Raw genomic sequence first — 25,797 nt, forward strand, 5'->3', positions numbered from 1 at the left:
TGTACAGAATAGCCATTATTCTGGTATGCTTAATGCCATAATATTGTGGTGGAATGTTATTCATTTAATTGGATATAGGTTTGAAAAGGTAGCTTGGGGAAAGAGTTAAGGTGCTGATTAGGATTTAGTCCTTATTTTATAGACAATGGAGAGCCAACAGAATGGCTTTGTTGTTGTTTTGGTCATAAACAGAAAAGCAGAATATGGCATAGTTCTAGGGGAAAGCTTTGGAAGAAAATGACAATTTTGTGTCTAATAATGGATATAGCATTACATAGGTAATGCTATATCATATAGTTGAATGTTGCTAAGAGAGTACAGTCATCCCTCGGTATCTGCAGGGGATTGGTTCCAGGACCCTCTTTGAATACAAAATCCACAAATGCTCAAGTCCCTTATTAAAATGGTGTACTGTCTGCATATACACTCTGCACATCCTCCCATATACATTAAATCATCCTTAGATTACTTACATTACATAATACAATGTAAATGCTATGTACATAATTGTAAATACATTACAAATGTTATTTAATTTTTGCTGGTGTACAGCAAATTCAAGTTTTGCTTTTTGAAACTTTCTGGATTGTTTTTTCAAATATTTTTCATCCATGGTTGGTTGAATCCATGGGTACCAAGGGTGACCTGTAGATCTTAAATGTTCTTATCACAAAAGAGGAAATGGTATCTATGTGATGGGATGGAGGTGGTAGCTAATACTATGGTGGTAATAATTTTGCACTCTATAACTGTATTAAATCAACATGTTGTACACCTTAAACTTACACAATATGCCAATTATATCTCAATAAAATTGAAAAAACAAGTACTGATGGTGAGACTTTAAAGTAAGTGGAAAGAGAATGGTGCCTTGGCCACTGATTGAGGAGTTAACTTCCTGAGGAAATACTGCTTATATCCCTCAGTCAGCATATTATAGGCATTCATTTAGTTCATTTACACCTTGAGTTAATCTTGCCTAAGGGAATTTAAATGTTTCCATTAAACATAGTCAACTTATTCATGTTCTTTAAAATGATAGGTTTCAAAAAATTTTAATACTACTCATATGAAAACAGGAAGCAAAGGAGAAAACATTTGAAGAAAGAACCATGTCGAAGAGGGGCATTGAAGAAAAGTTGAGATCTTTCATATTGATGTCTTCTATCATTTCATTTAATTAGGAAAGTAAAGGTCTATTGAAAATAAAAGTAGCAAGTTTAAGAGACAAATTTAAAGACAGTGAAAAATATTTGCAATAGTCACAGCGAGGGATAGTAAAATGACATCCCTGAAGATTTTAGGGACCCGTTGAGTTTAAAAAGTATGCACTTTCAATAAATATCTAATTCCTATAATTATGCCATTTTCTCCAGTAATGCTCATTAATCTCAGACCAATAATTTTCTACTTCAGTAGTCCAGTATGATGGAAATAAAGAAGAGTAAAACTAGAGGGCTATTAGGAGCAATGAGTGAGACAGAGACAATGGGATCCAGGCTAGATAAGGTGTTATGGATTGGATTGTGTCCCCCCCACCCCCACCCCCAAATTTAGATGTTGAAATCCTAATCTCCAGTACCCCAGAATGTAACCTTATTTGGAAATGCGGTCATTGCAAATGGAATTCATTAAGTTAAGATGAGGTCATACTGGAGTAGGGTATCCTAATAAAAGGAGAACTTTGGAAGCAGAGATAGACATGCACACAGTGAGAATACCATGTGAAGGTTGGAGTTGTGCTGCTACAAGTCAAGGAACTACCAGAAGTTAGGAGAAGGATCTGGAAGAGATCCTTCCCTAGTGCCTTCAGAGGGACTTCATGGCCTTTCCAATGCCTTGATCTCATATTTCTAGCTTCCAGAACTGTGAGACAAATTTCTGCTGTCTTAAGCCACCCAGTTTGTGGTAGTTTGCTACGGTGGCATACTAATACAGAAGGCAAACATGGTCAAAAAATAAATAATGGACTGAAAACCTAAAAATAGGTGAACTTGGAGGTCACAGTGATCAGAGGGAATGATAGAATAGGAAATGACAGAAGAACAAGAGGTTGTGGATTAAGGAAGGATATTTAGAGTTGAGATCCCAGAGTTGGAACAGTTCTAAGCTATGATGAGTTCTGAGGCATAACTCTGTGTGAATTTCTGAAGTGGGTTGTAATAACATGCTAACAACATAGAACTATCATTTATGTGAGCATCAATTTTTATAATGGTCATAATTTTTCCTTAGAATAGCTTCTTAATAAGTTAACAGTATTTATAACTTAGTATTGGGGCAAAGAATATAAAAATAATCTTACTCTAATTTCTTTGACATATTTGAAGAGGAAGCAAATATAAAAAATAATGAAAAATTGTGCATATCTGAAGACACATCACTACACTCTACTATTTTCAAAAAAAATATGTTGTTAGAGATGAGATGAAAGAGGCATGGAGATTCAAAAGAGTACCCATTTATTTGTGTTTTCCCTTTTATAAGCTAACAACTGATCCAGCATAATCATAGAAAATGTTGAAGGTTAAAAGAAGAAATCTGCTTGTTAACTTTGACCAAATTCTATAAGATGCCCCCAAATCATAATGAGAGACACTAGCAGAAGGAAGACTCAGGACAAGGAGAAAATAATTAAGAGTTTTTAAAAGAAGTAAAATGAAATAGTAAAAATGGAATTACTCTGTTAGTAGAGACACGACACTCAAGAGATCAAAATAATTGGACCTTCTGCCACAGATTTGTGCAAAGTTTTCTACTTGTTTTATATAATAACTTGAAAAGCACCCTTTCTAAATGATATTCTTCTATCACAATGAACAGTTGCTGGAAAAACCAAAAACTTCAAAATTCTTTCTCTTTCTAGTTGGCCTTAACTGCTTCATTAGCTTCCTTAGTAAATTTCAAATGTTGAAATTCCATTGCTAATTACATAGTTACATAATTTTTATACTTGTTTTATGGCATGTAGAATAACAGAGTTGTCCTCCAAATTTTTTAACTTAAAATCTTCCAATTACCAATTGCTATTCACAACTGAATTTCCTAAGCTCCCATACAATTATCCTTTTGTAAATTATCTCCGGTAAGTTCTGGCTAAACTAGACTATAAGAAAAAAAAAAGAATATTTTAGCCCCTGTTCAATAAAGCCAATAAAATCAATTTATCGTCATAGCTGTATTGCTTTACCAGACAGCAGCAGCAAATCAGAAAACATCTGGAGTCTTAAGACAAATACAGTTGGCTTTAGAATCTGGCATTAATTGGCCATCCAAACTGTGTCATAAAACTGGATAGAAGCATGTTTGTCTAATATAATTTTTCAAATCAAAATACTAATCTACTTGAACACACTAATAACTTTTCCAACTTAAAATAAGGATTAGTCATTTTGGAGCAAATATTTGAAGACATAAACAACCCTTGAAGCACCAACCTTAAAAGGGAAGCTTTGCCATGATTGTTTATGACTGATATAATTGTATGCTTAGACTTCTGATAGAGTGTATATTTTAAAAAATATGGTATGACTCTTGCTTCCCTGGGCATGCCTTTTTAATCATGAGCATTTTCACAAATTAGAATTGACAAAAAAGGAAAAAAAAATTATAGACAATAATGTTTGGGTATAGCTTGCTATAATAACATAGCTAAATAGTAGAAAGTGATTTCAATATAGCACAAGATGCTCTCTTGCATAGAGTAAGACATCACACTATATCATAACCTTATAATATATATTCTCAATACTGGAATAATGAAGCAGGTCCTCTTTATTTCATTGCATTTTGGTAGCAAAATTACTCATTTCTATCTTGAGTGGTAAAGTTGAAATAGGAGCATGGGATACATTCAGTATTTTCCAAAAGGACATGATTCAAAATATGCAAATTTGGGGAAAAAAGAACATGAGAAAATAAAATAAGAGAAAAGGAATGGCGACTACTATAAATTTATACAAACACCAGAAGTCAATGTACCTACTTGTTTACCAGGTAGATGACATGGCAAAAAAATTTGCAAATATAAGAATATTGACTTGTACAGCAAAGGATCACAGAGAAGAAATTATATACATGCAAACAAAGATATAGTAGATATCAATGACATAGCAAACAAAACTATCTACTTTCTTCTACCATTTGGTAAAATTTAATTCAGTTTACTGTGAATGCATGTCTAGAACATCAAATAATTCCTCTGACTAATAAAACAGTTACAGTTTGAGACATTTGGACTTGAATGCAGAAATTTACCAATGCTGAAGAATTATCATGAAGATATTATTTTTCTGAACTAAATGCCAGACTTTAAGTAAACTAAATTCCTTGATCTATTTTCTACATAATGCAGATAAACTAATTCTAATATTTTACATTTCCAGTTGTGTTCCTCTGAAAATACTTCAATTGGCATCAATTCTTTCCTATTTAAATTTTACAGTCATGATTTGTGATTCATTAATCAGATATTTGCTCATATTAATTTCTGCCAGTATAGTTTTTCTTTTATGACCATTGTTTCTACCAATCCTAATTGTCCTGGCCAAATGCTTTACAGCACAATTGTGTCAAAAAGATTTGATGCTCCCATCAATTTTTAGCCAATAAATACATTTATCCTGTCCAGTTTGAGGTTTTGTTTGCTGATTATTCCTTATGAATTAAATACATAGGTGAAAGCTTGTGTTTCCCTCATTTTTAAACTACATACGTTTTTAAAATTATAGATACCTATGTAGAAGGAAGAAAAACAGTCCATGATGACACCACCTGCATAATTCCTATTGATCCTAAAAATGAATACATAAAGTAATTCATGCACATATTTGGAAAATTTAAACAAACGTAAAATTTCAAGATTAAAAGCAGAAAAAGTCCCTTCTCCTAAATTAACCATTATCAACAGTTTTATGTGCATTAATTCATACCAATATTATTTTGTGTAATTCTTAGGTAGCCCATGGAAAAATGACAAGCACTTTTATGAGACTGAGAGAAAAAGAAGCCTGAGGAGGCCTGCGGGAGGTGGGGAGGGGCAGAGATGGGGGAAACCAACTCAGAAAGGAAGGCAAGCAGAATAGGAGGCAGAGAAAAACATAGGTCTGTGGAAATACTTGACTGAATCCTCCTGAGTAATGAGCCTCATGTTTTTGCTTTTCCATGTCTCTACGTTTTCTTAGGGAAGATACCTGTTAAGCATATTAAAATAACTAAACACAGGCTACTGACTACTTGACATAGTTTTCAAATAAATTAACAATTAAAGCAAACAAGTTGAATGGCATCCTGGAGTCTGAAAATCTGGGTGGCCGATTGAATTTCTGACTGAATGGATTAAAGTGACCAGATGTTTCAGTATTTTTACTCAATAATGACAGACAAAAAAAAAAAAAAAAAAAAAGCAGATTAATGTTTGGCACTCCTGCAGTTCAGTCTGCAACTCAATTATGTAGTTTTGCACATGTGAGAAATTCAAAATTCAATAAATTCTTGCTGGCTGAGTGATCAAATCATTTTACTACATTTTCACTTCCAATCAGTGCTTTGGTTATTGTAAATATACAAAAGATTATGGATAAGTTAATATACAAAGGGATCAACTGATAGCATCTGGAAAATAATATGTTCTAAAGAGCAGTATATCTTTTGGATTATTTGTTATGGTTTTAAATCTCTGTTTTCCTAGTTTTAGATTATTATATTGCCACAAAAAGCAGATCATATCATCTGTTTCTTAAAAAGAAGTTCATATTACAAAAGTTTATATTTCAATATTATTCCCAACTTAAATTTTTCTTCAGATAGTTTAAAATTTTATAGGACTAACAATTTTGGTTTCTAATATTAAATGCAGACATAGTTATCCTCATTACTTCAACATCTCCATGTATAGTTAATGGTCAATACAGTTTGCCTCAAATGAGAATGCCTTCAAGTCATTGCACTGCTATTACATCTGAACATTACCTTCTTTCATATTTGTTTTAAATGATGTATAGTTGAGATGTAGTGTGTTAGTTTCAGGTGTACTACATAGTGATTTGATATTTGCATATATTATGAAATGATCACCACAATAAGTCTAGTAACCATGTGTCTCCATACAAAGTTATTACATATTCCCTATGCTGTATATTACATCCCCATAGCTTATTTATTTTATAACTGGAGGTTTTCACCCATTAATCCCCTTCACCTATTTTGCCCCCCTCCTCCCTCTGGCAACAACGCATTTGTTCTCTGTGTCTATGAGTCTGTTTTCATTTTGCTTTGTTTGTTTATTTAGATTTTTAGATTCCACATAAAAGAGAGATCATACAGTATTTGTCTTTCTCTGTCTTACTTATTTCACTTAGTATAATACCTTCTAGATCCATCTATGTTGTCACAAATGGCAAGATATCATTTTGTTTATGGCTGAGTAGTGTTCCATTGTGTGTGTGTGTGTGTCTGTGTGTATACACATACACACATATTCTCTATTGATTCATCTATCAAAGGACACAGGTTGCTTCCATATTTTGGCTATTGTAAATAATGCTGCAATGAACATCGGTGTGCACGTATCTTTTCAAATTAGTGTTTTTGTTTGCTTTGGGTAAATACCCAGAAGTGAAATTGCTAGACCATATGGTAGTTTCAGTTTTAATTTTTTGAGGAACTTCCATACTGTTTTCCATAGTGGCTACATGGACTTACAATCCCACTAACAGTGCACAAGGGTTCCCCTTTCTCCACACTTCTTATTTAACACTCCTTATTTGTTGTCTTTTTGATGATAACCTTTCTCTCAGATGTGAGGTGGTATTGATTTGCATGTTTCCCTGATGATTAGTGATGTTGAACATCTTTTCATGTATCTGTTGGCCATTTGTTGGACATTTCTTTCTTAAGGGAGAGAGAAGAGTAATAACTTTTTCAGGGAAGATTAAAATTATTAGCTTAGTCATAAGATTAGAAATCATATGCTATAATTATATTGTGGGAGGCGGTGTTGGGTAATGGTTAGGAGCAAGGACTTTGAAGTCAAACATTTGAATTCCAATTCTGAATCTATTCTTAATTAGTCTTATTTACTTATTTACTCTTATTTGACAATATGTCCCTTAACCTCTCTGAGTCTTGGTTTTCTCATTAGTAAATAGGATAATAACATTTGAGTCATGGTCCATAATGTTGTAAGACTTGCATGATAATATGCAATACATATGTATTTCACAAACATGAAAATGTGCTTAAAACACACATATATAAATGTAAATAGATTAACTATACACATATATGTGTGCATATGGGTGTGTATATATTTACATATAGATCTATATTTTATATATATTAGCATAATTTAGCATATATTAGCATTGTGCTTAGCATAATGCCTGGCACATAGTAATCACTTGGTTAAAGGCAACTCTTATCAAGTATTCAGGTAACAGAATTCTACTCTGGCCATTCTGGTGAGTTATTGGCCAGTTTGGTATAAGAAAATACTAAAGCCTTTTTTTCAAGCAGATATATTTATGTTGAAATTTAGTTCTGCAATTGACTACCTGCATAATCTTGGTCAAATTATGTAAACTTCTGAATCTCAAATTATTTAAATGTAAAATAAGATTAATGAAACTTACTATGCAGGGTTTTGGGGGATGGGAGGATTAAAAGAGATAAAGTGTATAAAATACCAGGCACAAGTCTGACATATAGAAGGTGTTCTATATATTATTTTTTCAAGATCTCATACATGTTCTTTAACTCTTAGATTTCTTACCTCTTGATCTTTAAAATATTTAAAATCTGCACATGTGCCCTTCATGGGATTGTTGTGTAGATTAAATGAGATGATATATAAGCTATCAAGCCAACCACTAGCACATAGTTGGTTTTCAGTATTTTTCAACTCCACTTTCCTAGATATATACAAAATCTATGAAGACACCAAAATAATGTAGGTCTGAATGTACAACAAAAGTATCCTGAATATTCTAAGAAGAATTTAAAGTCTTTGCCAAATCTTTACAAAAACTAACAAAAATCTTTTAATATTAAGACAGTTTTGAGGGAAATCCAAGTATCTACTTCTATCTGCTAACCAAGTCAGTCATTTATTTATAGGTGTTGCTTCCATAGAATGTAATTTCTGGGAGAGTCAGGGCTATATTCTGTTTACTTGCCATTACATTCCCAGTACTTAATTATTTGTTCAGAAAAAAGTAAATATTCAAAAATCATTTGTTGAACAAATGAATAAAAGTCACTCCTAGCAAGTTTCCAGCCAGGATTGTGCAGAATCAGGCTTCATCCGAGTTGAAACAGCAAACCACCTCCAAAGTAAAAAGTCTTTTGTCCTCTGGGACATTCAGTGCACAGTCATGGCCTATGATGTTTCTTCAACATCAACAGGTCTCCCACTAGGAATTATTTGCATGTATTTCAGACATTGTTGTCAAAAATACCATGTTTCCCTGAAGAGTGAGGTCTGAATTAATGAGGTTTTACTAAATTTTTTAATGATTGGTTTAACCTTTGAGCAAACAAATTAAAGGCACATGATAAAGCAGAATGACTGTTAGAATTGAATCCACATGTAAATTTGATCTTCTAACATTTGCACACAAAGTGACAATTTCTGATGAAGTAGGAAGCACTACAAATGTGCAGAAATCAATTCATCCATTAGGATAAGGCTGAAACCTCATTCCAAATAAGGAATATTATACTGGTGGCCCAGACAATTACAATATGCCTGACTTGACATCAATACAAAGCTTAACAGATTTTTAAAAGTGCTTGTGATACTGAATTGTTTCTGCCACATTTGCAACTCAGGTTACTAAAGAGTTGCCTTACAATGACTCATATATTTAATTTTAGGAATAAGAAAATACAAAGTGAGGTAATAACAAAGAAAAATTCTTCCTAGGGCTTATCAAGTCTCTCCTGCATGTTTAGGATGCATGTACATCTTTGGTACACAGTGTCTCATAACTTCACTTAACTGAATATTCATTCAATTTTTAAAAGAATCTACTTTTCAAGTCTGTATATTCTGTTTCTGTTTGTATAGAAAAAAAGCCTTTAAGAATATACAACGTAATGTAAAACATGGTTGTGGTTTGTTGATAAACTATAGATGGTTCTGACTATCTACTGTGTGCTAGTTTTCAGTGGTCATTTTATTTTTCATAATTTCAGAAAACTAAGAAAGTTACTTTGAAATAATTTTTAAACTTTTGTTTGGAGTTAGATATGAAATTTTGAGACAGAATAACAAACCAAAGACATAAAACCTAGCAGTGTAGTTAGCATATAGATAGCACATTACTGTCTTACCTATTATTCTATCTTGCTATTTTCATATCTTTTTAGGTATTGCAAGATTAAGGCTGCTAATGTTGGCATATGCGCATTTAGCCTTAAAAGAGATTAAGTTAAGCTGGCAGTAAAAAATAAAAGTTCTCTTGTTCAATAATGTCAGACACAGATGCTATAAAAGATAAAAGATAATGGGCTAAATTACCTCCCAAAATCAGTTGGTGAAATAACATCTTAATATCTTTTTAGGAGCAAGAATTGGCAGACAAAGATTCTTATTCTTTACACAAAACTCAGATAATAAAAACCTGAGCTACTTAACTGCTTGGAGGCTTCACATTTCTGCAAGCTCATGTGGACCAAGAATGCCATCTGCCATATCAGGAAACAGAGGATGTTGTGACCATCAAGCCAGAGCTGCCCGTCTTACTCCCCCCTCCTCCATCCCCACCCCATGGGGAGCCCTGATGGAACTCAGGATAGAAACAGGCTACCCACCACCAAGCTCTCAGCCACTGCAGTGGTGTCCAACAGTGCACCCCAAGGGGACTCAGGATGAGCAAGAACCTGATACTGGTCCTAGACAGTTAAGATACATATCAAAGGAATGACTTCAATAAGCCCAGACTCTTGCATCTTCCCATACATAGAAAAGTGCTAAGTTAATTAACTTGAGAAGTCTGATTTTCTTTAACCATGATATTTTGATGTTCCTACTACCTGGTTTTGTTGCAAAACTCCTATATATCCTGGCTCCTCCCTTACCTCTTCAAAGCATTCCCTCAGAGCTATCTAAGAGGCTGCCTCCCAGGCTTCAGTCCCCAGGAAATCTACCAAATAAAACATACTTTTCAACTTTTAGGTTGTGCATTTTTTTTTTTCAGTTGACATCACACAAAAGTCAAACAAAAATTAATGTCTTTACTAATATAATTTTTTAGCCTCTTCTTAGGATGTTGCACCAGTATTCTTGGGAGGGACCCTCCTGGAGACAGATTAAAATAAATGAAATAAATTATAACATCTTTAGGAGTATTTACGCCATGGTGATATTATTTAATGGAATAACTTTACAAAATATTTAAACATGTCCCCACTAAAGAATGCATTTCTCTTCTGAAAATGTGGAAGTGAGAGGACTGCTGCATAAAATCAAACTGAGCAATTTTGTATTTTACATGCACAGTTTCTTGCAAATCAATTTATCTTTTTTTCCCCATTGCTTGGTCTGTTTTTCCTCCACTTTCTTATTATTACTTTTTTTTCATGTAGCAAAAATATGCAAATACCTTTACAAGAGATCTGCTTGGAAAATCTGTTTGGCAAATATCATAAAAAACTCTTCAGCAAGACTTTTAGAAATGTGTGTCTGATAAACTATTTTTTCATAGACTAAAAATATGATTAAAAGTCTAAATTTAGACTTACATATTATATAAGTGGTAATATAAGTGACTATATCGTATTGGAAACAGTCATGATAAAGATAAAATAAACTAGCAATGAAATTCATTGACATACACATTGCATATGTAACATTGTGTATTAAATCATTATACCTATATCTTAGAGAGTGGTGGAAAGGCATTAAGGGTGCTCTGCCTATTAAAGCATGTATTGTTCAATACCTAAAAATAATTAGTTAGAATATAAGACACAATCTTTAAATTCAAAGACTATTCTATGACAAAATGTAAATATGACATTTTAAAATATGTACCTTCTGCATTACAATCCACAATAAACAATAAACAGAGGAAAATAAAGGGAGAAAAAACAATGGGGTAAGATGGCTAATATATGCTCCCACTCAGTCTAGCTGGTGATTGCAATTTTCAAAGTAACGATGGAATAACATCCATTCCCCTCCGACACACACATAATTGAATATATCTCTCTGTTTTTCTAATTCAAAAAATTAATCATTTTGAATGGAATATTTTTAAAATAGATTACTTACTTCCATTCTCTTAAAGAGGACACCTAATATAAATTTAAATTTTCTTGAAGACTAAAGCCATGAGAAGTCTAACTTATTAAATAATGGAATATTCAAAGCAATAGGAAAAATTTGACAATATAAGATTTAACCTGTATTTATTTTATAAGTCTATATAGAGTGTACTTATTAGGAACTCTCAGGTTTGTTTCTAATTCTTCTTTTCTTCACTTGTTAAAATGAAAATAATAGCAATACTTCCTTCATAGAATTATTGTGAAATTTAAAAGAGTTATTACATGGAAAGCACTTGGTACAGTGACTGCCTGGCATATGGTTAAGTGCTTCATTTGATGTTATCAATCAATATTCTGCAGGAGCTAGTTTCAATGCAGTTAAGATGTTTTTGTCTTTTCTGTTTAAAGATAATTTCATCTGTGACTTGGGTTGAAAATAGGCATAAATGTAGATTAGTGAGAATGAGTCTACAAAAAATATACATCACTTTGAAATTGCATTTCTAGTAATGTTACCAAACCAGACTTGGGTCCATTTGCCCAATGTGCAGCAAAGCCAATCTATTGACACTAGGTGTTGCCAAACCAAACTTGGGTCCCCTTGCCTGCATGCAGTAAAGTCAATCTACTGACACCGGGTTGTGGTGAAGGAAAGTGCAGCTTTATTGCAGGGCACCAAGCAAGTAGTCCAGAGCAGCTAGTTCTCACAACACCTGAACTCGCAGATGGGTTTCAGGGAAACACTTTTAAAGGGCAGGTGAGGAGAGGAGTCACAGGGTATGTGATCAGCTCACACACAATTCTCTGATTGATTGTGAGGTAACAGGGCAGTTCTACAGGGTTTAAATTATCAATCCTTAAGCTCCAGTAAGCCTGGGGGCTATGTACTCCTGGTCACCAAATAGTTAATGTCTGCCATCTAGTGGGGATTTTATCATCTGTAAAACAACTCAGGAGATGTGCATAAGATATTGTTATCTAGGTACTTCAGAGAAGAGCTAAAGCAGAGGATATGGGGGAGGGGTCTGTCCCCAGAAGGCCTCATAGGGTCCTGCTGTGTTACATAGGGCTCTGCTTGGTTTTAGTAAGAGAATATTGTATAATTTGAACAAAGCCCTCTGTAGGTCAGCTCACAAGACAATAAAAAAAAGATTGGGGGAGATGAAACTGAGGGGAGGTGAGCACTAAATTTGATAGTGCTTTTCCATTATGGCATCTTCTGACCTCAGAAGTGACTGAGAGGTTGAGAAACTGAGCAGTGCTTTTGACAACGGGGACAAAAATTAGAGTCCAAGGATTGCCAAGGGGAAGGCCTTAATAAAAACCTCTATACTTTGAGACGAGACTGGGACCAGCAACACCACAGGTATAAGTAATTCCAAAAACATCAGGTGAATCAGAAGTAAATTGGCCCTCAGAGAGACTTAAACTCAGTGTTATATCATCTGATTCCTGATTGCTAGAGCTCCTAGCAATCATTCCCACCAGAAGCACACATAAAATTTCCCTACAGGAGGGTAACATCATTCTAGGTCTAAAGTTATTTCTATAATTTTTTATATACAATCTCCAGAACCCAAACAAAAAAATAATAAATAGACACACAGGAGACAAGTAACATCACTAAATATTAACTGAAAGAACAGACAGTGTAATAGACCACAGAAGCTCTAGAGAATGAATTTATCAAGCAAATAGTTTAAATTAATTATGGCTGATATATTCAAGGATATAAATAAAAACAATATAAAAATTTTGTCAGATAAATGGAAATTTTTAAAAAAGCTATAGGACTTCCCTGGTGGCACAGTGGTTAGGAATCTGTCTGCCAGGGCAGAGGACATGGGTTTGAGCCCTAGTCTGGGAAGATCCCACATGCTGCAGAGCAACTGAGCCCATGTGCCACAACTACTGAGCCTGTGCTCTAGAGCCCATGAGCCACAACTACAGAGCCCATGTACCACAACTACTAGAGCCTGTGGTCCACAACAAGAGACACCACCGCAACGAGAAGCCCGCGCACCGCAACAAAGAGTAGTCCCCACTCACTGCAACTAGAGAAAGCCCACGTGCAGCAACGAAGACCCAACACAGCTAAAAATAAATAACTAAATAAATTTATATTTTAAAAAAGCTATAAACTGCTATAATCAACATTAAGTATTAAGTGGATGGGTTTAACAAATGATTTTCATAACCAGCTGAGGTATTAGTGAGTTAGAAGATAGATCTGAAGAGAGTATATAAGACTCAAGCTCTGATAATTAAACAGAGGCAAACTACAGAAGAGAATCTGTTATAATCTTATCTACTGGTAAACTCTTAGTGAAAAAATACTTTAAACATATTCTTTTTTAAAAACACAAACACATTTCTAGTACCGAATAAATTCACTATACAGTATAGATCTATTAAAAACATATTTGGCCATAAATTTTACCAGTAGTATTGTGGAGTATTTTTGTGTATTATTGCTACAATAAAACAATGGTTTACTAAAACTGCCACTATATGCATTATCTAGGATATGAAAAGTAAATTCAAATGTGTCTATTGGATAAACATGAGAAATGAGGGTAACTGAGTTCAGTATCTTAATTGTGAGCTCATATAATGCCTATGTAGTTCTTTCTGACCCCATAGGTTTTTCTCCTCAGATATAAATTCTAGAGGTAGAACATTTCAAATGAGTATACACACTTCAAGATGAAAAGTACTAATTATAATTGTATAAACAAACAACTATCAGAGAATCATAGAGAATTAATCAGGTTATCAAATAATTAGATTTTCTTTTTTCTAAATACAATCTTGGGCTGTAATCTCATGGGGTTAACTATTGCAATATTTGCAAAGAGCAAATCCCTCCAAATATTAAAATAACAATATCAGGTTTTCTTTGTAAATAACAACTATTTAAAAATTAATTGCAGAATAATTATTTCATCACCTCAAAAAAACCTATAAGCTCATTGGAAGGCTAAATTGAAGCTTGAGAAGCTAGAATTTAATGTATTACAGTACACATAAATTGTAAATTAATATTCCTGCCTTTGGGCTAGGCAGTTAGAAGAAATTCATAGCATTTCCCTGATTTGCAATTGAGATTGCTAACCACATTAGTATTAAAACATGATTACACATTGTTTTTAACTCTATTTTACAATCACTCTATAATTGCCTCTTTATATAAAATGCACTATTCTTTGAACAAATAAAGGGAATTTGAATTTGTATGCCTATTAATGATACTCAACAAAATATTTTTTTTAAACTGAGGTCCAAAAGTAAAACTTAGATATTTGGACACATTAACTCAAACTTCTTCAAAACCCTTAAATCATGAAAATGCTACTTGTCTTTCTAATATATGTTTAATCACATTCTCTAGTCAGTCCTCAACCCAGCTTCTCTTTCCCTAGCAGCACTACTTTTTAAAGCATAAAGCACAGGCAGTAATAAACATTTTGTTATTTTACTCAAAGAGTATTTAAACTATTAGTAAAAGTTAAGACTTTCAGCACTAAAAACTCTATTCAAAATACTTTGGTAAGATTAGGTTCACAAAATTAAAGAACAGCAGAAAATTATACAATTTTCTAGTGAAATCACAATATAAGTACCTCAAACAAAAAGGAGATAATATAAATCTGATATTACTTTTCTTGAATTGTCAATTGTTTAAGGTATATGAAAATCAGGTATCCTATAGGGAGGGGGAAAAATAGGCATCTTGTTGGCATTTCCATATACTCAGCCAGTAGAATCAACATTGTATTGATAAAATATTTTAAATCTAGTCACTATTTTTAAAAACAGTCTTAATTAAAGCCTCTTTGGGCTGATTTTTCAAAATTTATTGTATAAATAGACCATATTTGTGTATGCTTTTTAATCGAACTAGTTAGATAGAACTTTTTAGATAGAACCAGTCTAGAACTAGTCTCTGAGTTTCATTAGAGTACTTATAGAAAAATAATTTGCTTGAGTATTTTAAACTGAATAAGTAAAATGCTATATTCTCTGGTAATTTTTACTTATTTTATTATTAATTTTATTTATTTATTTGTTTGTTTGTATATTTATTTATTTTGGCCGTGTTGGGTCTTCGTTGTTGAGCGCAGGCTTTCTCTAGTTGCGGTGAGCAGGGGCTACTATTTGTTGCGGTGTGCAGGCTTCTCATTGCGGTGGCTTCTCTTGTTGTGGAGCACAGGCCCTAGAAGCACAGGCGTCAGTAGCTGTGGCACGTGGGCTTAGTAGTTGTGGCTCACAGGCTCTAGAGCACAGGCTCAGTAGTTGTGGCACACGGGCTTATTTGCTCCACGGCATGTGGGATCTTCCTGGACCAGCGATCAAACCCATGTCCCCTGCATTGGCAGGCAGATTCTTTCTTTTTTTAATAAATTTATTTTTTATTTATTCATTTTTGGCTGCGTTGGGTCTTCGTTGTTGCGCGTGGGCTTTCTCTAGTTGCGGAGAGTGGGGGCTACTCTTCACTGCAGTGCACAGGCTTCTCATTGCAGTGGCTTCTCTTGTTGTGGAGCACGGGCTCTAGGTGTGCGGGCTTCAGTAGCTGTGGCACGTGGGCTCAGTAGTTGTGGCTCGCGGGCTCTAGAGCGCAGGCTCAGTAGTTGTGGCACATGAGCTTAGTTGCTCCATGGCATGTGGGATCTTCCCGGACCAGGGCTTGAACCCATGTCTCCTGCATTGGCAGGCAGATTCCCAACCACTGTGCCACCAGGTAAGTCCTGGCAGGTGGATTCATAACCATTGTGCCACCAGTGAAGTACTCTAGTAATTTTTAAAATTAAAAAATTTAACCTAGTCAGTTTTACAGTTAATGATTCAAGGACATTATCGACTATTTGCAAGGAATTATAATTGATAATTCAGGTTCCTATTTCCCATCATGACAGGTGCCTCATAGGTTTATAAAACCATATAAAATTAGTAATTTATTTTCCAAAATTTGAGAGGTTTGGGGGAGTTTTCCTTTGTTTTCAGCAATTATTGCAAGTCAAATAAGTTAAATATTAAAAAGCCTAAAAACTTAGTTTGAAGTAAACAATCAACTGAGCACATATCAACTCTACTGTAACAACCAAGCATGTTTAATGAAAGATTCTTTCAATAAGTTTAGAAACATTCCCATGGTAAAAAGTCAGAAGCCAATTGAAAACCAAATTAAGATGCCAAAAAAAAATTCCAAACTTTACAAATAATATAAATTAGTAATGAAGCTAAAATTATTAAGGTGATTTTATTATTTTGAATTCTCTTTCTGCATTCTTATTAAATCTTTATTGATACTTCCTCTTCTGATTTGATAAAACTAATTAATAAGACAGAGCTAATGTTATATTCCACAAATGAAAATATGGATGAGCACATTGTAAAAAAACAATTCCCTGGTTTGGTTTTATGGTATTTTAAGTTTGCTTTGACAATGCTGACTCAATGTAAACATTATATCTCCTATAAAAGAAAATCCAACATAGAAAAACAATCTCAAATGATAAGTCTGCTCAGCTGGTAGCCTTGAAAATTTAAGAAGTGATATGAATTCCATCTGGAATGTGTATTTTTGCAGTTTGCTTCAGATTTGAGACAGCATTCCTTTTGTTTGTTTTTCCTGGCAGTTGTAGGAGTGTCATTCACACACTTGAGTAATTCAATAATTATGTCCTAGGGAACTTAAACTTAGATTTTTAAAAATTTTTACTGTTCCTTGCTTTCCTGTTTTCACCACTGGTGGGAGTGGCTTGAAAACTCTCTCTCCATGTTTTTAAATTTTCAAATGTAAACATATATGTGCACATTAAAGAATAGTAATAAAATTAATAATTTTTCACTATAATCCCTATGTCCACCTTCCCTATTGCATGCTCCCTCATCCCATCATTGTTTTACTTTCTCTTACAGAAAGCAATGTCTTGAATTTTGTATTGATCATTACTTACTTTCCACTTTCTCCTTCAAGGTAGGTATTTCAAAATAGCATTTTTTCAATTTTTCTAGTTTTGAAATTTAATTAAATGGAATAATTCTATAGAATTGCTCCATGACTTGCTTCTTTTGTACTATATTGTTTTTGACATCTATCCATTTGATGTTCAGTTCCTGAAGTCATTCATTTTCCCAGCTGTATGGTATACTGAGGTATAAATGTATCACAGTTTATACATTCTATTATTAAATGGATATTTAAGTTATCTCCAGTTTGAGGCTATTATGAAAGTATTTCTGTGAATAATCTTGTGTGTGACTTCTGCTACACATGCACAACTACTTCCCTGGAGCAAACATTTAGGAGAGGGCTTACTGGGTTGTAAGAAAGGCACAAGTTAAATTTTACTAGTTAATGCCAAGTAAATTGTACCATTTATACTCCCACCAACTCTGTGTGAGATTTTTTGCTACTCTAACTCCTCAGCAACAGTGTCACTGTCAGACTTTCAAAGTTGTGCCAAACTAGTAGGTGGGAAAACTTTATCATAGTGTTATTAATATATCTAATCTGAATACTGATGAGGTTAACCAATGGTATTTTTATTGGTTATATGTATTGCAAAATATTCTCCTAGTTTGTGGTTGACTTTTTATTCTCTTTAGGTGTTCTTTGACAACAGAAAAGTTTTAATTTTAATGTAGTGAAATTTATCCACATTTTCCTTTATGGTTTGAAAGTTTTTGACCTGCCTAGTCTCCAAAAAATTCTTCCCTACGCTAAGTCAAATTTCTAATTATATCATATTGCATGCAAATGTCAAATCATTATGTAGTACACCTGAAACTAACATATTGTATGTCAATTATATTTCAAAAAAATCAATAAATAAAGAACACTGAGGTGTTTTTTAAAATTCCTAATTATAAGTTTATAATTATATTCTGTAGCCTATAATATTTACTCACGTGGAACTGACTTATGTGCAGACACATGAAGTGCAGTTATATATTTTCTTTACATGGATAACCAATTGGTCCCCAAACATTTATTGAATAGCCCATTATTTCCCCATTGATGAATGTCACCTCTGTCATTTATCAAGTTCTCTTTTTCTCTCAAGTACTGCAGTCTCATTAAGATATGTTTAGTTTTGTTAAAAACTTTTGCACAGCAAAGGAGACCATGGACAAAATGAAAAGACAACCTACTGAATGGGAGAAAATATTTGCAAGTAATATGATTGATAAGCAGTTAATATATAAAATACATAAACAAAATATATAAACAGCTCATACAACTCAATGTCAAAAAAATAAGCAACCTAATTAAAAAATGTGCAAAAGACCTGAACAGATATTTTTCCAAAGAAGATATACAGATGACCAACAGGCACATGAAAAGATGCCCAACATCCCTAGACATGAGAAAAATGCAAGTTAAAACTGCAATGAGATATTACTTCACACCTGCCAGAATGGCTATCATCAAAAAGACCACAATAACAAATGTTGGAGAAGATGTGGAGAAAAGGGAACTCTTGTACAGTGTTGATGGAAATGTGAATTTGTGTAGTTACTGTGCAAAACAGTTTGGAGTGTCCTCAAAAAACTAAAAATAGAACTAACACATGATCCAGCAATTCCACTCCTGGGTATATAGCTGAAGAAAACAAAAACCCTTATTTGAAAAGATACGTGCATCCCAATGTTCATGGCAGCGTTACTTACAATTGCCAAGATATGGAAGCATTCTAAGTGTCCATCAACAGATGAATGGATAAAGAAGATGTGATATATATATATACTGCAGAATACTACTCAGACATAAAAATGAATGAAATTTTGCCATTTGCTACAACATGGATGGACCTGGAAGGTATTATACTTAGTGATATGAGTCAGACAAAGACAAATACTTATGCTATCACTTATATGTGGAATCTAAAAAAATAAAACAAACTAAGGAATATAACAAAAAAGAAACAGACTCACAGATATAGAAAACAAACTACTGGTTACCAGTGGGGAGAAGGAAGAAGGGAGGGGCAAGATAGGGGTAGGGGATTAAGAAGTACAAATTACTATGTATAAAATAAATAAGCTATAAGGATATATTTTACAGCACAGGGGATATAGCCAATATCTTATAATAACTATAAATTGAGTATAATCTATAAAAATTTTGAATCACCATGTCATACACCTGAAACTAATATAATATTGTAAATCAACTATACCTCATATATATATATATATATATATATATATATATATATATATATATATATGTACCATTATATAAATCACAGGTGTATTATGGAATTAAATACAAATGAAGTGAAACACAAAAAATAAATTAAAATGGAATTATTTAAAAAATAAAAAAGACTTTAATGTACTTAATGTAAAAAAAAGAGATACTTTTGGATTCTTATGATTTCTCTTTTGTAGAATTCTTTAGGATTACTGTGTCTGAGAACTGATTAGTGTCTTTTAATAATTCCAGAAAAAAAATCCTTTTTTTGCATTCCTTCTATTATCTTCATGTGGAGATAATTCCAACTGAATGTATAATGTCTCCTACATATTTTACATTCTTTTATTCATATTTCCCCATTTTTAATTCTCTGGACTTATTTATGGGAATTTTCTTCAGCTGTATCTAATCTGCTTCTAAACTCATCCACTGAGAGATTTTTTGTTTTGGTTTGCTTGATTTTTGGTTTTTGTTTGTTTGTTTCTTTTGGTATTCTGTTGATTGTTTAGAAATTCTCTGGTTTATTTTCAAACCTAGTTGTTCCAGCCTTGTTTTTTTTTTTTTTTTTAAATTGGGGTATAATTGCTTTACAATGTTGTGTTAGTTTCTGCTGTACAACAAAGTGAATCAGCTATATTTATACATATATCCCCTCCCTCTTGGACCTCCCTCCCACCCCCCCACCCACCCCATCCCACCCATCTAGGTCATCACAACACACCAAGCTGAGCTCCCTGTGCTATACAGCAGGTTCCCACTAGATATCTATTTTACACATGGTAGTGAAGCTTCTTTTTTATTTCTTTAATTATTTTAAGCATTGTCATTTTGATTCTGTGTCCAATAATTTTGATATTTGACAACTCCAGATCTGTTTTTCTCATCTCCTGTTTCCACTGGTTCTTAACCCATAGTACTTTGTTTTCCTTTGTGAGTGTGTGATTTTTTCCCTTTGTTTTATTTTGTTTTGTTTTTAGTATTAGGCAGTCATTTTTCAGAGAACTTTATCTGTGGAAATTCTTTGAAGAGGGAACTGAAGTTGACTTTCTTCATGGAAGGATAGTGTTTCCTATTATCACTGTTAATGACAAAGCACTTAAATTCACCACTTAAATTTTGTTCTATCTATATATATAATGTGATTGACACATTTCTCTCCTTCCTGAGTTCAGTGATATGCTTAGTAACTTTCAAAAAGCTACTATTTCTAAACTATTTAACACTACATTTTAATCAGAAGGGTCACTCAGAGTATCTACTTTGCCATAGTGCCAACTAGGAATATATTCACATTTTGAGGCTTTTTTCTGTATTTTTTAACCCATGGTTGATGAACTGTTATAAAAAGGCTGCCTTGAATTCAAGGTTACTTTGCCAAATACAAGATTTTTGGCTTATAAGGATTCATAGTAAAAACATTTCTGGGATCTATCAGGTGCTTGCAGAAATATAGCTAGGTGACCTCATCCATTCTCAGAGGTAGATCCTAGATTTCAGACAGCTATCAGTACCAAAAAGAGTACAATACACGAGGAGCTACATTTTCCACAGTTTCTGATGTTTCCTCAGTCTTGGGCTCCAACCTTCAAGCTCTGACACATAAAAAAATATTTCAGAGGTAACCCTGAGGCCTAAGGCTTCATAAGAACACCTGTACACTATCCACAGGAAGTTGTTCAGGTCCTCCAATTTCTTGCTTCTTATTTCTTGCTCTTTGGATTATCTCTCAGAACTGACTTTCACCATCACTGTTGCTTGGTGTTGGTGAATTGGTCACTGACAGCAGGTTCCTTCCTTGGTTTAATCCTTTAGCTCTTTTTTTTTTGTCCCCATAGTAATTTGTCTTCCACAAAACTTTTCCTATTTTGGGTCATATTCCATTTGTTCATTTCCTGGGTTTATGAGTTATCTCTAGTAATCCCTCCTTCTTGAGCAACTGGCTTATCTAGATCTGTAAATTATAGTACGTAGAATTCAGAAGGGAATTTCTTGCCTTCTTCAGTTAAAGGTGCATTACTACTCAAACAAAACTGTTGAGAAGCTTACCTGAATTGGTCTTCCATCAGGTGTCAGCACCTCTTCAGAGAGTTCCATCATCTTCAGGGCCATCAGAGCAATGGGTTTAGCATGGCAGAGGCTTTTTCTGTGGAGCCCTGCAGCAACACAGTATGCATCACCTATTGTTTCCACCTGCAGCAGCCAGACAAATCAAATGCAAATGTATGATAATGAGCCAAAGTAGAAATAGTTATCTGCAATCACAAATGTTGCTGGAAAACATATCATCAAAACATCAATAAATCAAGCAATTAGACAACAGAGTATAATCATAAAAGAGTTTGCAAACAGCCAGAGTCAAATACTAACATGTCACTCCAGAGCTGTTTGTTCATCAACATTAACACCATAGATGATCATTGAAATCAGAAACAACTAGAATATGAAATAATTATCCCTCACAAAAATAGAATTGTCACTGTTTTGCCTGGATATTTTCCAAATAATGACTTTTTACAAAGACACTCTCTCATCTCCTTCAAACCTTCAAGTAGACCTTCACTGGAAAGTAATTTTTTTGCAATTTTTCCCAATTACTCCACACTTTTTAGTGTTTATTTTTATTTTTTTAATTGAAGTATAGCTGATTTACAATGTTGTGTTAGTTTCAGGTGTCACACTTTTTGATATATCTGTAATTTGTTGTCTAGTCTATTCTTATTTACTCTTAATAATTATAACACATAACACTTCTTGAATTCATACTCTCTACCATTAATTGCATCAACTGCTTTACATGCATTATCTCATTAAATCCTCACAAATATCCTAAATGGAAGAAACTAGTATTGGTTATATTTGAGAGATGAGAAATTCATGCACAGAAACCCATCCATAATCTTACAATTAAAGAGTTAACAGGCACTGTCAAGAGTCTTTCCAGACCATGTCAGCAACCATTTTGAATGGCTATTGTGATTGTTAAATATTTTCAATATTTACCCAGGGTTAAAACTTCCAAAATTCCAAAGCATAGAACATGGTATAAAAGTTAAGCACAACTCATTTCTAGAGGAAAGTTTTCTAATTATCCAAGGTAGATATGGTGATTATGTTCAACAGCTCTAATATTTTAATTAGAGAAAAGTGATGAAATATTGCATTAAATGTCCAATTCCAATATCATTTTTTCTGTGAATCACTCCATGGTCCTTCCATTAGTTCTTAGTAGCAAAACTAATCCTTTCTTCTACTCTGTTTCAACAGCACACCTCTATATTATAGCTTTCATCATAGGTTATAATCAATATGTATCAATATATAATCAATATGTATCCACAGCTACAAAGTGAGCTCTTTAAGAATGGGATCATGTCCTTTTAATGTCTGTACTCATAGTGCTCATGATAGTGTCTTAAATATAGCTATTTAATAAATAACTATCAAATGAATAAATAATCAACCATATTTAACTATGATTACAATAACAGTTATTCTAATCAGTTGTTCATTTGCCCCATTTATTTTATGAGCACCATGTAGACCTGTGTGCCATGTAGATCTGGGTAGGAAAAAATTGTCTCTAAATTACTGGAGATGCTTCTATCATAAATATAACAAGAATTATAAAATATTCTATTAGTTAAGATTTAACAGCAATAATTAAATTTCATGTGAATGAATCCTAACACTTTAATATTAAAAAGCTTCTCTGCATTAAATTCTGTGAGCACAAATTTAGGGAATGTGATGACAGCGCTTATGAATCTCATGAAACTAGAGATGCCAAAATTATCAATGATTATCTGAATCTTATCAGGAAATATGCATCAAAAATGATTCAAATACACTCAGACCTATCATGAAGTTCCACATCTTCACTTCAGGATCTGTTTTCTGAGGCCAGAAAATGGAAATTAAAATTGTATGGTAAGAACAGAAAGATGATGCAATGTGAGTCAGCAAAAGTTTTATTCTAAATACTAAAATATAGTTCCACCAAAAAACTCTCACTGAGGAAGAAAACCAGCAAATAGCAAATGTCTGAAATGTGGTCATTTACCATTTCCCCCTAAAAACACAATGTCTTTTGCTAAACCTCAGATTTATCTCATACTTTTGTATTTCTATACAATTAAAACATCTAGAATGCTGTTAGTTATATAATTTGAAACTAACTTCTGATTTTCAAATATTAGAACACATAAGCAGTAAATTATTTGTATAAATTGAACTGCTCTCCAGTCACTCTGAACATGCATGTTCCTGGAGCATGATCTTTTCTTGGAGTCTCTATCATCATCAAACTTCTCATCAGTATTATCTCCACTATCATTTCAGTAAAAATGTATTGAATACCACTAAATGTGTATTTCTAGAATTTGTACCATAGGCATATATAAAGATTAGTTAGTTATATGTTGTACTTTCTCATTAGGTATATATAATGTAATAGTATGGAGAAGATGGACCAATATGTTAACAAATGACAAAAAAAAAATCAAATTAAGTACACAACATAAATATAAGAAATTCACATTAAAATCCATTCATGTAAGATTACATAACATTTAGATTCCAAATATTTAAATCCAGACTAGCTATCAGAAATAATAGGATCAAGAGCTAGGTAAGAAATAGACAGCAAAAAACCCATAGATTAAGATGTGGAATTTTCACAATTATTCTTAAACACCCAACATAAAAAAAAAAATTCTAAAATATGTTGTTGTCATCATGGCAGGCTAGATTATGCTGCAGTAACAATACAACCTGCAAATCGTAATGCTCTAAAATAGCAAAGGTTTTTTTCTGATTCATGTTGCATATGCATGGGGGTTAGGGGATTGGGGTAGAGGAGAGAAACATTGTGCCACATCTCTTCACTCCAGGGACAATGCTAATAGAATCTCCTCATCTGAAGCTGGTTGCCATGTCAGAAGAAAAGAGGTTCTGATTATACACTAGCTCTTAAAGCTTCCTCCCAGAAGTGACGTATATGGCTTTTTCTCATGATTCATTCGTCAAAGCAAGTCACGTGACCATGTTTGACATAAAGGAGATGGGAAAATGCAACCAACCTTGTGCTCAGAGAAGGGTCAGAAATATCTGGTGAATAGTACAAATGAGAACATGAATGAACATGTGATCGCTTAGAAATTTTCAAATAGCTAGATGTCTGTAAAGTAATACATCCTTGAGATGTTTTTCTTTCCTTGTAGATATATTCAGTATCTTAACCGAAAATCTTGGATGAAACACCTTAGTAATGCAGCTTTCCATTAAAGCTCTATTCTTTTCTCCTCTCCCTTCATCTAAGTCAGGTCTATACAAATTTAGCAGAATTGAATACATGTGGAAATTTTACTGGATTCCCTTCAAAATTATGTCACCTTTGCTTCAAAAGGAGCAGGGAAAGTGAAAGTATTATATATCAGTTAAATTTCTTTTGAGGCTGTTTCCTTGAGTTAAAACAAAGTTAAACAAGTAGACATTATAAACATATTACCAAAAAACTGTCCAAAAAGTTGACTATGATCTGAATTCCTTTATAATTGTCTCAGTGTTTTTTTAATAGACACCATCTAAAATAGTGCATCTCATTTATTTTCAGTATCTCCAACCTGTTCTTAAATGACATTAGATAAAAATAAAGATGACTAAACTAAACTTGGAGATGGAAAAGATAGAGCTTATGCAAATGTCAGAAAAACCTTACATCCTTCTCTGAACATAAAAAAGGAGGCTTAAATACTAAAAATATTATGTAACAACTGTTGTCCCACATATTATTATACCTGCTTTTATCAAACTTTAAAGAATTCATCTATCTCAGTATATCTTCTCAACACTTTATAATCAAACTCCCTACATTATTCAAGAAATAAAGGTGGTATAAATAAACTTCTTAGAGTTATGCATTCACCCTTTTTATTTACTTTACTTTAGCTTTAGATTAATTATTTAAAATAATTTATTTATACTTTCTAATAGAAGCTCATCCTCATGTTTTCTTCTCCCTCCCATCCAGATTAATGTTCAAGAATTATCTGGGAAATTTCTTGGAAATTTGCACACAGTGGGGAAGAAAGAATGTGTGTGTTGTAAATAAGGGTGAGGGTGGTACTGGGGCTAGGATTACCCTACAAGAACACTGCACACAACTGGGCAATAAATAATCTCTGCCCCATGAAACTCATGACCACCTCAGTCCTTCCATCCCATAGTCCTGGGATTATCTTCCTTTGAACTTTGTAGAACTTGTGAAAGGGAGTTTGGGGAGAGGGCATAATAGTAGAGAGTCAGAGAACTCTGACAGTCTA

The 25,797-nt window shown here is 33.3% G+C and overlaps 1 protein-coding gene across 2 annotated transcripts in view; it reads right to left on the reverse strand.

The window, feature by feature from the left end:
• GUCY1A2 (guanylate cyclase 1 soluble subunit alpha 2) overlaps nt 1-25,797 on the reverse strand; it is a 401,095-nt gene that overhangs the window by 112,130 nt on the left and 263,168 nt on the right. The window contains exon 6 of one of the 2 annotated variants that reach the window (XM_061202598.1): nt 21,524-21,667. The exons of the other annotated variant lie outside the window; for it this stretch is intronic. Within the exon in view, the coding sequence (XP_061058581.1) occupies nt 21,524-21,667 (144 nt within the window). The remainder of the gene's footprint in view (nt 1-21,523; nt 21,668-25,797) is intronic. 2 annotated transcript variants of the gene reach the window in all.

The sequence above is a fragment of the Eubalaena glacialis genome, chromosome 10 (assembly GCF_028564815.1).
Source record: "Eubalaena glacialis isolate mEubGla1 chromosome 10, mEubGla1.1.hap2.+ XY, whole genome shotgun sequence".
NCBI classification, from domain to species: domain Eukaryota; kingdom Metazoa; phylum Chordata; class Mammalia; order Artiodactyla; family Balaenidae; genus Eubalaena; species Eubalaena glacialis.